Raw genomic sequence first — 14,895 nt, 5'->3', positions numbered from 1 at the left:
TTAGCATTTATAAAGACAATGTAGGTATACAGTTCAGCATGTATAAAGACAATGTAGGTATACAGTTCAGCATGTATAAAGACAATGTAGGTATACAGTTCAGCATGTATAAAGACAATGTAGGTATACAGTTCAGCATGTATAAAGACAATGTAGGTATACAGTTCAGCATGTATAAAGACAATGTAGGTATACAGTTCAGCATGTATAAAGACAATGTAGGTATACAGTTCAGCATGTATAAAGACAATGTAGGTATACAGTATATAGACAATTCAAGAATATAGTCACTTCACCTTGCACTCTAATGTTATGTAAGCTTGCTCTTGCCTTGAATCATATAAACCAGCCACCACCACCACGTTTGGCCTTCAAGTCAGCGTTCACGCTTTGTGCTTTTTCCTGAATCAAGGCTAAACTTAGAGGCGGACTCTGTTGATTTTGATCTTCCACCAATATCACTAAAAAAAATTCCATTTCAATTAACAATCCACTTCTTTGTTTTGTTATCTATTTCTTTCAAAATTGTTCCGATCGTTGACCGACTGAAGCCCAACACTTTACCAATGACTGAGGGTGTTTGGCCTTCTTCACAATGTTTTGTTACATCAACTTTCACTTCCATGTAATTGTGTACCATTTCTTGGATGCACTACTATCACTTGCATCAGGTTTGTGTTTGGGAGCCATGATGTGGGCAGAAAAAGAGAGTTAATAAGCTAAAAACAACAGTTTGCACTTGATCACACACATTAAGGCGGTGAGGGTGAAGCGTACTGATGCTCCCTCAAGGCACGTGGCCGGGTAACACATCACTCCCCACGCGCCGCTCCGCCCCCCCTCTACGCCACACAAACTAGTTCTCGTACGTAAACACTACGAACCAGTTGTACTTATGTCGGATTTTTTAAAGAATTTACCTTATGGGACCTCGTTCATATCGGTGGGCATTCCTAAGTCTGACGTTCATAAGACGGCGACCCCTGTGTACAGCAAGTATATAGACAATACAAGAATACAGTTCAGCATGTATAGAGAAAATACAGATAAACAACTCAGCATACATAGAGACAATGCAGGTACAGTGGTCCCTCGGTTAATGAGCACAATCCGTTCTAGAAGATTGCTCGTTAAACGAAAAAACTCGTTAACCGAAACCATTGTTTCAATGGGTTTTTGGGTACAGTAATTGGTTCCAGCTCACCGAAAATTGCCTAAATTCAACAAAAAAAGGTAGAAAAGTACACTTACTTTGAGGTGTGTATGTAAAAGGCTCCTGGATGATGATGATGATGGGAATTAGAATGAGGGTGGAGGATAAGGGAGAAGAGAAGGCATTGGGGTGGAAGAGAAGTCACCCCATGGCGCCATTTCACCCAAAAAAATTTTAGTTCTCTTGGTGTAATTCAAGATTATTTTCTTTAAATCAACACAACACTGCATTATATATTGTCAATATGTAAAATAAATTTCAAAATGACCAATAATTTGCTTGTAAACACAGAAAAAAAGCATTTAGTTGAAGAGTCTCAAGCAAGATGTTACCTCCACTGAAAAGACACAAAGACTGACGCCTGTATGGTGTGTTGAGAGGCTGGATGGCGTGCCACAAACTAGTGACCCAACCTTCAATTTGTTCAATAATTGTTAAACTGACAAAAAAATTTAATATTAAACTTTGAAAATTATTGAATAGCATAAACTTCTTGATATTTACTAAAAGGGTAAGGAATTTAAGCCCTAGAACCGATTACTGTAATGGCGGACTAATACTACAGCTGGTGGACCGCCAAATGCAAGCTAAAACATGTGGAAGTCGGCTCGTAAGAAACTCGTTAATCGAGGGATTGCTCGTTAACCGAAGTTAAGAAGCTTATGGAAGGTAACTCGTTAACCGAAATCTCGTTAACCGAGGCGCTCGTTAACCGAGGGACCACTGTACTGTATATACATTATTTTCTCGGTTTAACTAACTAATTGGAGCCACCCCTGCAGATATCCCCCAGCGGCTGGGGGATATCTGCAGGGGTGGTGCTGAAGAGAGTGCTGAACTATGTCTCCTGTGGGAGACTCTGCTAGCTGGGGAGGGAAGTCTCCCTCTGTGTTCTGTCTCTCCCTGTTTGTCTCTGGGAAGGAGCTGTCGGCCCCTTCCCTGTTGTAATAATAATCCTAATACCTCAAGGAAGGAGCTGCAGGCTCCTTATATTGGCGATCTAAAACCAGAAGATGTTGTCACTAATCTAGGTGTGTCTGGTCAGGTGACAGGTGTACTGACTGGGAGTAGCTTCTTGAGTAACACGGTCATGTCGCCGGGTTAAGCTAATGAAGCGGTGGTGAGAACTCCGGGTCAATGTGACCGTGGCCCCTCCTAATTAACACTAAACTGGTTAGATCTGGACGGCTGTGTTTGTCCAGGTGCGTGGTCATGTCGCCGGTCGGTAATGCTTCCTAATTTTTACCACCCGGGTGTGTCTGGCCAGGTGTAGTTTCTTGAGTAACACGGACATAAAGCCGGGTTAACTCCGGTACCTTGTGGCCGTGACCTTTCCTGGGTCAGGTCTTAATCTCATTGCAGGTGTCAACTTGCGTGGGTGTACACCTGCTCATCTACTTACTGCTATATGTGATGTTCTTCTCTGGGCTGTAAGCTATGGTCTGATAAACAATCATTACACGTTACATCAAGGGTATACTGTAGTTCAGCACGTACAGAAAGGCCTCAACTTACAGTGATTCAATTTACAACAATTCATATTCAAAATTCAGGTCAATTTAGGAACTGATCCAATTTACATCATTATTTTATTCATATTTACAACAAAAATCGAAGAGCAAAAAATAAACATTACATTTTCACATAAATAATAACTAATACAGTATACTGTACATTAAGGTGCCGGTACAAATATTAAACATTAAAAAAAGCCTTACGCACAGACATTTCCGAGCTGGTGACGTCACTAACATAAAGAGTCACTGTTTGGCGGGCTTTTCGTTTCTACGTGTCCGAACCGGATCAGGATAAAAACCGTCTCGGGTATTTTATGGCATTTTTTGTGCCCCTATTCAACATGAGCAACTGATGGTGTTGTTGGTTCAAAAGCTAAGAGAGAGAACTTGATGATTTAGGCACTTTATAATCATTTGGGTAAAAACTCAAGGCAACAACAATGGCTATGTTCTTATGTTTTCAGTTTTACCTCCATTGATGAGTAGAATTTTAGTTTTACATTCATAAACATTAATTAAAACATATACACAGTGTGCAGTAATAAGTGTTACTCTGCCCATTAATGAGGTCACTAGTCCTAAGGGGTTATTTAACTTAAGGTCGCTGCCACCTGACCCCCTTGGACAGTAGGTAGCTGGCTGAGCAAGCTAGGCACTGTGAGTTCGTGTTTTTCATTAATCAAATCGAGGGTTGAAGGAAGGGTGAAACACCAACCAAGACTTAACTTATTTATTTCCTAATACAAAATATTGCATTCAGTCACAATACAAAAATAGTTGACCTTCGTCAAAATAAGTTGTATTAAAGTAATTACACCACACACAAAATACACACCCTTCTCCTATTAATTAATTAAGATCTTCATTCCTCATAACAACCACTGACCTCCTTACCTAGACCATTCTTTCACCCAGAAATATATTAGCACCAACACACTTCATACATACAGGTGTTGAGCTTCTTTGTAGCACCAAGGTACACATGACAGGTACCCATCTCACACTCTACTCTTGTTAGGTAAACGAGGTCCTTCCCAGGCCTTCATACCAGGACTACTTCAGCGTCCGGCATCGTGAGGTCGCTTAAGTGGCGACCGAGAAATGTCTCAAAGGGCACAATCATTTTCTCCTGTTCCCAGTGATAGTTCCTCTTGTGCTGGCAGCTTGATGTTATGTGATAAGGCATAATAAGAGTGGTGATGGATCAACAAAGGGAGGTATAGACTTGAACTTGCCACCCTAGACCGTCTCTACCATCCTCAGCACAAGTAAATGAGTCTCAATTTATGCTTTACAATGCTTATTTAAGGCTTATTATGCTTTATTTTCTTGGTTGACAGTGTGCAGTAGAGATATATCAAGGGTAGATGGGAGTTTATGGAGGATGCAAAGTTCCTATACCCCTGAATTTGTTATGTTTTTAAGGGACTACTTGCTTCGATAACCATTGATTCACTAACCAATGACTTTTCCCGCTCCTTATATGTGCCGGTTATCACTGTACACCTCAAGTGTACTGTATACGATGTAGTACAGAGAGTATGCAGGTATTAAATTTCCAAAGTACCTAGACAGTGCTGGTATACAACAATGGTAAACAGTAAGGCTATTTCACCCAAGGATAAATGACAAAGCCATCAAATGCTTACCAACATTTCCATAAGGGGTCTTAATATAGAAATTAATCAATATAGTGAACCCTCGCTTTACACGGTCAATTGAACCCACGGAGGCCCGCGTAAAGCGAGAAACGCGTTAAGTGAACAACATTACATATGGGATTAATTGAAATAGAGACCGGGCCGACCCCCAAACTCCACTTTTTCCCGATACAATACGTACGTTTTAGTAAAAATAACATCTTAACTTTATGATGGTATGCACACACACATAATATAGAAGAGAACAATCAATAAGAGAATACTATACTGTAGGTTAGATTAGAAAAAAACAAGGCTAGTAGATGAGATGGGTTGGCGTACGGGAATGGAGGCTGGTTCCGAGGCAGAGGGCAGGCTACTGGCCCTCAGGTGAGTCATCATCACTGTCATCCACACTTATCAGTGCCTCCCTGACAAATCCCTCAGTCACCTTCACTGTCTCTGTCTCTGTCACTATCACTGGCTTGGGCTGGCTGTGGTGGGTTGCGGGCGAAGAACTCGGTGATGCTTTGCTGACGGCTGGTGTTGATGTTGTCGTGATACACCTTGATGTAGAGCTCCATAGTCTGCAACAGCTGGGTAGTGAAGACTTCATACCGGTTATCGTCAGGGTCGTCAGAAAGGAGGAGCTTGAGTTTCTCAACACACTCGATGGCACCCCTTACATTACTATGCGATAACTTGCGTTCTTCTTGGGATGACGCACCACCTGCCTCTTCACTGACGTCATCATCATCTAAAATCTCGTCGGCAGTAACATCAGGATCCCTTATCACCTCCAGGATGTCGTCGTTGGTGGTCTCGGAGAAGCCTGCAGCTGTAACACTCTGCACAGCTTCTCTGGCAAGGTCCACTGCTACTGCAACAGTCTGAACCTCACCAGTCACAGATTGACTCTGCCTCCCACCTGGAATACCTTGCAACACATGTCTCCATGCGTGACGAACCGTTGCTACAGACTGCTGACCCCATGCCTCCACCAAGAAGTCCACAGCTTTCTTGACGTTGAAGTTTCTCCAAAAATTTTTCACAAGTACTTCTTGCTCTGCCAACTGTTGTTCCTCGTCCTCTTCGCTCTTGCTATCGGTGTCACCCAGGTTACGCAACTCATCCTTGGTGTTGGTATAGTCGTTCAGGAGCTTAAATTTCTTTGCAGAGAATGCAGCTTTCACAGTGCAGATTAATTCTTGGTCCATGGGCTGGATTAATGACGTGTTGGGAGGAAGGAAGACCACTTTTACGTTGGGGTGACGATCCAACAGTGGGGGCGAGTGCCCTGGTGCGTTGTCAAGCAGCAACAAAATTTTGAATGGAACATTCTGTTGCTCACAGAATTTCTTCACGTCGGGAACGAAACAGTCATCAAACCAGGAGAGGGACAGAGTAGAGAACATCCACGCCTTACGTGCAGTCAGCCAGTGGACATTTAGCTTGGTCATGTCCATGTTCTTGTAGGCGTGCGGCTTGCGTGCTGTGTGGATCACCGATAACTTGAGCTTACAGGTACCGGAAGCATTGGTGGTAAACAGGACGGTGATGCACTCCTACTGCAACTTCCGGCCCCGACACTTGCTGGCATTCTTCACAACGAAGGACTTGGAAGGTAGCTTTTTCCAAAAAAGACCAGATTCGTCCATGTTAAACACCTGGTCGTCGGTGTATTGTCCTTCCTCCATAATCTCACGTAAAAACGGAGGAAATTCCCTAGCCGCCACACGGTCAGCATTCGCTTCTTCACCACCAATGTTGATATTGGTGATATTGTTCCTCTTCTTAAACCTCTGCAACCACCCAGAGGAAGCATTGAAGGGTTTGGGCTCTGCAATTCCCATCTTACGTAACACTGCAGCATACAGTTCACGTGCGTACTCCTTAACTGAGCTCGTGTCCACCGCCATGTTCCGTCTTGCCTGACGAATCAAGTAGCTCACAAGTAATTTCTCCGTCTTGAGAAGCACCTGGTTGTGGCAATACTTGATCATAGAAGCACCTGTAGACTTAATAATAATAATAAACGGTTTATTAATAGAGTTGCAGCCGGTGGCTGAAAATTTACAGACTTACATTTGATTTAGATATAATGATATAATATGCATTGAATATATTTACAGGGCTGTGCAGTACATAAATCAGGAGTTGTTTATTATTTTAACAATAGATGGGATGGTGCTATTCTTATATCTATCGGTGCGGGCTCTTATGGGCTGAATTTTGTTGTAGTGCCGGACTGCGCGAGGTGGGTGGGGAGCTGCCGGTGGCAGGAGGTGGCGATGACGAGGATGGTGCAGTAGTCCACTGCGAAACCTTTCCAGTGCTTGGTGGTGGAGGTCACTGAGGGATGGCATTTCCAGGGTGGAGAGAGAGTTGGTGTAGCCGGAGTACTCTGCGCCGAGCATGATTCTGCAGGCCCTTTTCTGTACCTTCTCTAGCTGACGTTGTTGGGTGGAGTTGAGAGAAGACGACCAGGCTGGTGACGCATACATTAGTTTGGGGAGAATAAAGGTGTTGTAGATGGTCCTCAGCTCTGGCATGGACCATCTACAACGCCTTTGTGATGTTCATGTGCTCCTTTATCTTGGCTGCATCCTTCTTGATCGTCCGGATCGTAGATTCGTTAACACCATGCTGGCGCACGAGATCAACCTGTCTTGTTCCTTTCTCCAACTCTTGGATGATCTTGTATTTAATTTCATAGCTTAGGGAACGTCGTATCTTCTTTGGCTTAGGGCGGCTGGGTCCAGGTAATGCAAGGTTTCTTTGTGTTGGTGGTGGTGGTCCGGTGGAAGCCATTCTTAGGGAACAATAGATATTGATAGACACGGTGTAGCTAGGAGGGGTGTAACTGACACGGGTAGGTCAATGGGCTTGAACGCTCCCGCAGCGGGGCACGTCATATTACATTAAACCAATCACAGCTAACGGGGGAGGGAGGTAAGGATGCTTGGCCCAATCACAGTCCGATACGTCATATGACGTCACCGATAACACAACAAAGACATACACTGCGCAACCTACTCGCGCCGCTTACTCAACATGGCGGGAGAGATGGCGGGAGGTTTGAATCCAAAAATGGCGCGGCGCGAGATGACCGCCAGCCGCTCTCCGCGTAAAAGAGTACACGCACCGCGTAAAGTGAGCATTCCGGTTCTGGCAGGGTACCGCGTAAAGTGGAACCGCGTAAAGCGGGGTAATACTGTATCATGTAAATCTGACAATGAGGAAGAAGCAATGATTTATCTGTACAGTATAAAGGAGTGGATTAGTATGAGCTGTAATGGGAGTGAAAAGTGTCCCATATGGGGGTGTTTTTTGTTTTTTTACGGGGATTAGCCCACCCGGGCACTGGTCACCGACATACATCGGGGACTGGGGGGCGAAAATGTAATAATAATAATAATAATAATAATAATAATAATAATAATAATAATAATAGTAATTCAGAGTAAATAAAAATTATACAGTAATAAAAATACAAAATTAAAAATAAAATAACAAAGATGATGATAGTAATAATAATAAAGAAACAAAGAAATACAAAAATTAAAATAAAAATCAAGAGTGAGAAATAATATACTGTAAGGTATGTACAGTCTGCAGAAAATTAAGGCACAAATTGGGTTGTGTCTTCACTTTAAGCACAAATCGTTTTACCCTCAAGATAGGGATAAATTTTGATCAGAAATATTTAGTCACAATTCTAACGGCATCTGGAACCCTTAGGCGACAGTTGTCATATAGCAACAACCGCTCAGTCTTTGTTTAGGTTGCGTGGGTGGAAGGTTTTTGTACGCATGTGAGCGCCACGTGCCGTGATTTTACGCCTGAGTTAAAGTGCTTTATCGTGTGATTTCTGGGTCTTTAAGATGTCCAGGAGAGTTACTAAGCGTGAGGATGTTGCACAGGTGATTGGTTTATACAAGACTAATCATAAAGTTACTGAAATAGTTGAATTAACCGGTGTGTGCCGCAAAACAGTGTACCGATTCATCTCGGAGTTTGAAGCAAACAGCCTGGAAGAGTTGCCTACCCCTAAACCCAGGTCTGGGCGACCACAGCTTAGGTCTCCTAGAACCAGGAAGGTGATTGCTAGGCAAGTTAATGCTAACCCTAAGCTCACGGCCCGGGAATTAAAGCAAGCTAACCCCGGACTCCTTGGTCACGTCTCCTTAAGGTCGGTGCAGCAGCTTCTTCATGACGATTGCGGTTATCATGCCTAACCGACCACGCCGTAAGCCTCTGCTGACTGCTGCCCAGAAGGAGAAGAGGATCACTTTTGCAAAGAAGTACAGTGTCTGGTCCCTTCAGGAGTGGAGGAACATCCTGTGGAGTGATGAAGCCATGTTTACAGTGAGTGGTTGTGGTCACGATAGGGTGTACTGCTGGCCAGACTCTGACCCGCTCGACCCCAGGTACACCGTCAAGACGGTCAACCATCCTGAATCAGTGATGGTATGGGGTTGTTTCACTTATTACGGTGTTGGTGAGTTGGTTGTGCTTGAAAAAAACATAAAAGTTAACCAGGGTGTGTACCTCGAGCTTCTCTGTGACGTTCTGCCTGAGTCGTTTGAGAAAACACGCGCCGACGTGTTCATGCAGGATGGTGCTCCCTGCCACACAGCCAAGTTGGTTACTTATTGGTTGGAGGATTGCCAGGTTTCATATTTTAAGGACTGGCCTGGCAATTCCCCCGACATCAACCCTATTGAGAACCTTTGGGGGCTCATGAAACGTCGCCTACGTGACCTCGACAGCTCGTCCGTCCCCAAGCTCACCACAGCAATTAAGCAACTGTGGGCCAATTTCACCCCACAGCACCTGCAAAACCTTGCAGAAATTGTTCCACAACGACTGAGAGAGGTGCTGGGAAACACAACAAAATACTAAGAGGGGTGGGTGAGTGTTATTTTCATTTTTTTATTGCCTTACCATGATTTTTTATTTTTTTTCCATGGTGTGCCTTAACTTTCCGCGTAGACTGTATGTTGTGTTGTCAAAGTAAGAGAAACAATTGAGACCTGACAATTGTGTAAATGAGGCAGAAAGTCAGATCAGCAACCTGGGACCTGGCCACAGTTTTCATGATGCCTTATGGCAGCAGGGTCTACCATTAGACAACACATTATGCTTCCAATATCTTCCCAGGCGGTAGTACCTCCCTGTTTGGTAGCTGCCTACTACATAATGGTAGTGTCACAATAGGTAAGTGTAACAATGGTAGTCTCATAATGCAAGCAATAAACAACACATATGAGATACGGAGTAAGATTCATGGATGAAATACAGTAGTTTCCATGAGGCCTGATGAGCTGTTTGGGGCAGTGTAGATACATTAACCTTTATGCTGTACATGGATCAATGACCAGGAATAAAAGACATAGCCTTCCCCTAATAACTCCTTAGTTCCTCATGACCAGCTCCACCACATGTTTAACTTTACCTTATGATTGTTCTCTTCGTGCACAATATTAGCACCCGGCACCCGTATGATGGAGTTATATCCCTCATCTAGGCTGCGGGATGTCTGCACTGCACGTCCCTGCAACACAGAGTACAATACAATACAATATATGAAAATAATAGAAACCTAATACAATTTATTTAAAAATTAATTCTTGCACCAATCCATGATATTCATTAATGAAAAGTAGGACAGTTTTAGGAAAGGGGAAGAATGAATGTGAAGCAAACTGAGTGTGTGAACTGTGGAGGAGTGAGGCAGAGAACAGTGTAAGGATCTGTGATGCAAGGCATTAAGAACACCAGGTTGGATCTGTGGAAGAGATGTTCATTAAATAAAAAAAAATGAAATATAAAGACATTTTCAAAATTTAAATACAATAACTATTTTAAAATACATTCTGTGTTTGTATGTTCATAATTTATTTCCATAGTTTTGAGGATAGACAATTTTTATTAGAGAGGTGCAAGTGGCCCGATAACTCATCTAGTTTTGGTGCAAAACAATAATGATCGATGGTAATCCCAAACAAGACGGAATTAAGTTAGAGGAGCGAGGGTGGAGACCAAACTACACGAGCCCCTCCTGTGAACACAACCTTGTTGGTAAAAAGTGAAAGTGGTTCCTATAGACCCGATGACCAGTTAGAGGCAGTGTAAATACAAGGTACTAACAATAAACTCCTCAGTACCATACAGAAAGAGGCAGTGTGGCCAGTACACCACTCAATAACCTCTACTTCACTAACTGTAAAGTTAGGTACACTTTCACAGCTGGATGGACTGAGGGTGCTGAATGCAACCAGTGACCCTTAGGGCAGGAGGCAAGTGCCAGACTCACTCAGTCACAGCAGCTTTTATGTAGAAATAAAAGGTAACTGCTGAAAAAGCTTGTTTTGAGTTTACTACACAGTACTGTTATGTAGTTCATGTTCTTAACACTTAATGTAACTAAAGGTTTAGTTTGGAAAACTATACAAAGTTTGTGTAAATAATACTGTAGGTAAAACTGGGATGCACATAGTTCACAGTTGTGTAAATATCAAGAATACTTGGTAAATAACTCAGATATTTTCTTGAGAAGATGATTAGAAATAGAAAAGTTGTACTGTACCTCATTCCAGAAGAGAAGACCACTGCCAACCAACAGCAGTGTGACTCCCACCACAACTGCCGGTATAGACTCACGCATCTGCTCCCTCACTGGTCGCCTCACATAGTGCATGGTGTGGCCCCCAGTGCCACGGCTCCCAGGAGCATCAGGGTGCTGCAATAGTGAACTTCATTACGAGAAAAATAAAATAAAATTAAGATAATCAAGCAAGAGCAATTTCACTTAAGGTTTCCTCTTCATACTGTGCTGCTCAAGATGACAGCTCCAAAGGCAGCTTCCAGTCATCATTAGTTCATTGGTAATCAACACACTGGTGATGTAGTGTAAGCTAAGGTTCACAACTTGAACAGCAACTTATGGCTGTTGTTGGACCAGACACTGTAACAATCCCTGATAATATTCTTGAACCATGCCATACTATGTACCCCACAGCGGTTACAGTCCAACTCGGCCTACATCCAACTTGAACCATCTCGGACCACTTAGGTTAACGAACTCTGCCTAAAAAAGTACATTTTTGCATGAATGATAAAAGTACAATGATAAAAAGCAGCATAGATTATAAGGTGGGGGGGGGGTGATTTGTTATTATTTATCTTTTCATTCTGTCTTATTAATATATTAATGTACTTATGCGGAAGAGGTGATCTTTTTTCTTTTATATAAAATTTTCTATTTAGTTCACAATTATGATCACTTTACCTGGAGACCTGACAACAACACCCTCACAAAATATGACGGTTGAGTATGACCTGATCACGAGATCTGAGGCTGACGAGTTCCACAACAATTTAAATACAGTGACCCCTCCGTTAATGAATTCAATCCGTTCCAGAAGGTCGTTCGTTAACCGAAAAGTTCGTTAACCGAAACCATTGTTTCAATGGGTTTTTGGGTAATTGGTTCCAGCTCACCGAAAATTTCCTAAATTCAACAAAAATGGTAGAAAAGTTCACTTACTTTGAGGTGTGTATGTAGAAGGCTCCTGGATGATGATGATGATGATGGAATTTAGAATGGGGGTGGAGGAGAAGGAAGAAGAGAAGGCATTGGGGTGGAAGAGAAGTCACCCCATGGCGCCATTTCACCCATAAAATTTTAGCTCTCTTGGTGTAATTCAAGATTATTTTCTTCAAATCAACACTGCACTACATTATATACTGTCAATATGTAAAATATATTTCAAAATGACCAATAATTTGCTTGGAAACACAGAAAAAAAGCGTTTAGTTGAAGAGAGTCTCAAGCAAGATGTTACCTCCAGTGAAAACAGAGAGAGACTAACTCCTGTTTGCTGTGTTAAGAGGCTGGATGCCGCGCATTAAACTAGTCACTTTACCTTCAATTATGTTCAATAATTGTTAAAATGACAAAAAAATTTAATATTAAACTTTTAAAATTATTGAATAGTATAAACTTCTTGATATTTACTAAAATAGTAAGGAATTTAAGCCCTAAAACCGATTAATGTATTGGCGGACTGATACTAAAGCTGGTTGCCCGGTCAGTGCAAGCGAAAACATGTTGGGGTCGGTTCGTAAGAACTTCGTTAACCGAATTTTTTTTCGTTAACCGAATTGAAGATCCTTATGGAAGGCAGTTCGTTAATCGAAATTACGTTAACCGAGGTGTTCGTTAAACGAGGGGTCACTGTAATGAGTTAGTTAATGCACAAAGGCAGAATATACCATACAGAAACTCAGATCAAACAACAATGACCCTAAATGGATAAATAATTATTTAAAGAATATTATTGGACAAAGGAAGGCTATAGGTAGGAGAATAAATCGTGGTGAAGTTTACCTCCGAGATTATTATAAGGAATTGACCAGTTGGGTTAAGACCGAGATAAGTAAAGCAAAGAGGAATAATGAACTGAAGGTCGCAAGGGAGGCGAAGTAAAACCCCATGGGATTCTTTCAAATGTATTAAACTAAAACACGAGAAAAGATTGGACCAGTACCAGCGAGCTAACTGATAGTGACGGAGAAATGAGCAATAATCTGAACAGGTATTTTTCAACAGTTTTCACCACAGAAAACTTAAACATGATACCCGAGGCACCGACTACATGCAGAGATAGTGAAGAAAATAGATTAAGCGAGATATTAGTGACCAGTAACGACGATAGTTAGCAAATAGACAAACCAAAGCCTAATAAGTCACCAGGTCCCGATGAGATATTTACCAGAGAATTAAAGGAATGTAAGGAAGAGCTTAGTATGCCCTTAGCACATTTCTTTAACAAGTCATTAAAAACAGGTGTAGTACCAGAATCCACGAGGATAGTGAATGTGATACCGATTTTCAAGAAGGGAGATAGATCACTATCCTCTAACTACCGTACAATCAGTTTAAAATCAATTGTAGGCAAATTGATGGAAGCAATAATTTCAAACCCTATTCGAAATCACCTGGAGAAGCGCAAGTTATAAATGTGAATCACGGTTCATTGATCAAGTTCTACTAACATAAACTCATAATTCGTCCTTCATACAAAGTGAACCCTCAGTATTCACTCATTCAAACTCTTCGTATTTCAGTGAACCAAAAGAAACATAAAACAAATCTCAAACCTATTCCTGAACCTCTAGTCAGCTACTTGTTTGAAGTGTGCAAGGTGGTGGGCCGAGTTAGTAATGTGTGGGCCAAGTTGGTTATTTAAGATGGGCCGAGTTGGAGGTGCACCCTCCACAGCCAATCACAGTCCGGATGACAACAGCCTTCTGTCTTCATACAGGGCTGACTGGGTTTATGCTGAGAATAATAGGTTAATATATAGGACTAACCCGCCAGGGTTGCATAGTGCCGATGCGGCCGTTTCATTTCAAGTCCAGATAATGCCTCAAATTTCACCATATCATAGCCAGTTGTTTCTGTTTAATATATACCGGGGAAGTTGGGTAAGGTTAGGTAAGTTTGTGTGGTTAGGTCTGTTCATCATACCCACAAATGTTAAGTAGTATTTATTTTAAAAACATCCATTTTTAACATATTTCCACAAACTACAACAATGTCCACTATAACAATGAAAATCCAGCGTTTTTATAATTGTTTTCAATCAATTTCGCTCGTGGGTTAGTCCTATATAATTACCGAATAATATAAATACAGAGAATAAAGCTTTGATAAATAAGGAAATTATTGACTAGTGAACGAGGCCTTAAACTCTATATAATGGAAGTAATAACATTGGACAGTAAGTCGGCCTTTATAACATATATTACACCTCTTATTGTTTCCCCGGCCGGTAATATATCAACATATCCAGGTCAAATTCATAAACTTAACACATGTTTACACATAAGGGAGGAAACTTACACGTGCCCTGTACATAATGGAAGAACTGGGAGTAAGTCTTGGGTTAGGTGTGATGGAGGAAGACCTGAGGAGTAACACAGCTGTCTCCACTCAATGTCAACAACTTTATTTCCGCTTCACACATTAGTTATTTTCATTATAAATGCGCAGAAACTTATAATATTTTACTTTAATTCTTTAAAATATTTAGTATTTTCAATTATTTTATTTATATAAAATAAATATATAAGTACTTTAACTTTGTTTAAAATTTTTAACAGGTTATTTTTTACGTAGTCCTGTTGTAAATATGTTTCCTCAAAACATACCATTATATCTCTATACTAATTACTTATTTACTCATTATGATTATGTAAGTAATTCAAATTTAGTAAGGGGATTATCATCAAATGAACTATGTTATATTTTTTTCTATAATAAGTGAACTAATAATATCTATAGCTGATGAGTGTTGTCTTGATAAATGTCCATCGGTGCAATATTAGTTTAATGTGTCACAAAACACCTACAATACGTATGTCTGCACTTATAATATAATAATTCTAAAAAAATTAGCACACTTACATAATTTATTATAATTCATCTATGTTCTTACAATATTCGTGTCTTATG

The 14,895-nt window shown here is 41.2% G+C and overlaps 1 protein-coding gene across 1 annotated transcript in view; it reads right to left on the bottom strand.

Annotated features, from left to right (window-relative positions):
- Positions 1 to 14,368, bottom strand: part of LOC121874065 (transmembrane protein 43 homolog) — a 35,941-nt gene extending 21,573 nt beyond the window's left edge. The window contains exons 1-3 of the mRNA XM_042377956.1: positions 14,284 to 14,368; positions 10,963 to 11,115; positions 9,829 to 9,927 (exon numbers count right to left, since the gene is read on the bottom strand). Coding sequence (XP_042233890.1) covers positions 9,829 to 9,927; positions 10,963 to 11,115; positions 14,284 to 14,298 — 267 coding nt within the window. The 5' untranslated portion in view covers positions 14,299 to 14,368. The remainder of the gene's footprint in view (positions 1 to 9,828; positions 9,928 to 10,962; positions 11,116 to 14,283) is intronic.
- Positions 14,369 to 14,895: the final 527 nt, after the last annotated feature.

Source organism: Homarus americanus, unplaced genomic scaffold (assembly GCF_018991925.1).
Source record: "Homarus americanus isolate GMGI-L3 unplaced genomic scaffold, GMGI_Hamer_2.0 scaffold55640, whole genome shotgun sequence".
In the NCBI taxonomy this organism is placed as follows: Eukaryota; Metazoa; Arthropoda; class Malacostraca; order Decapoda; family Nephropidae; genus Homarus; species Homarus americanus.
Note: the sequence above shows the minus strand (reverse complement) of the source record. Positions and strands in the feature narration are given on the sequence as shown.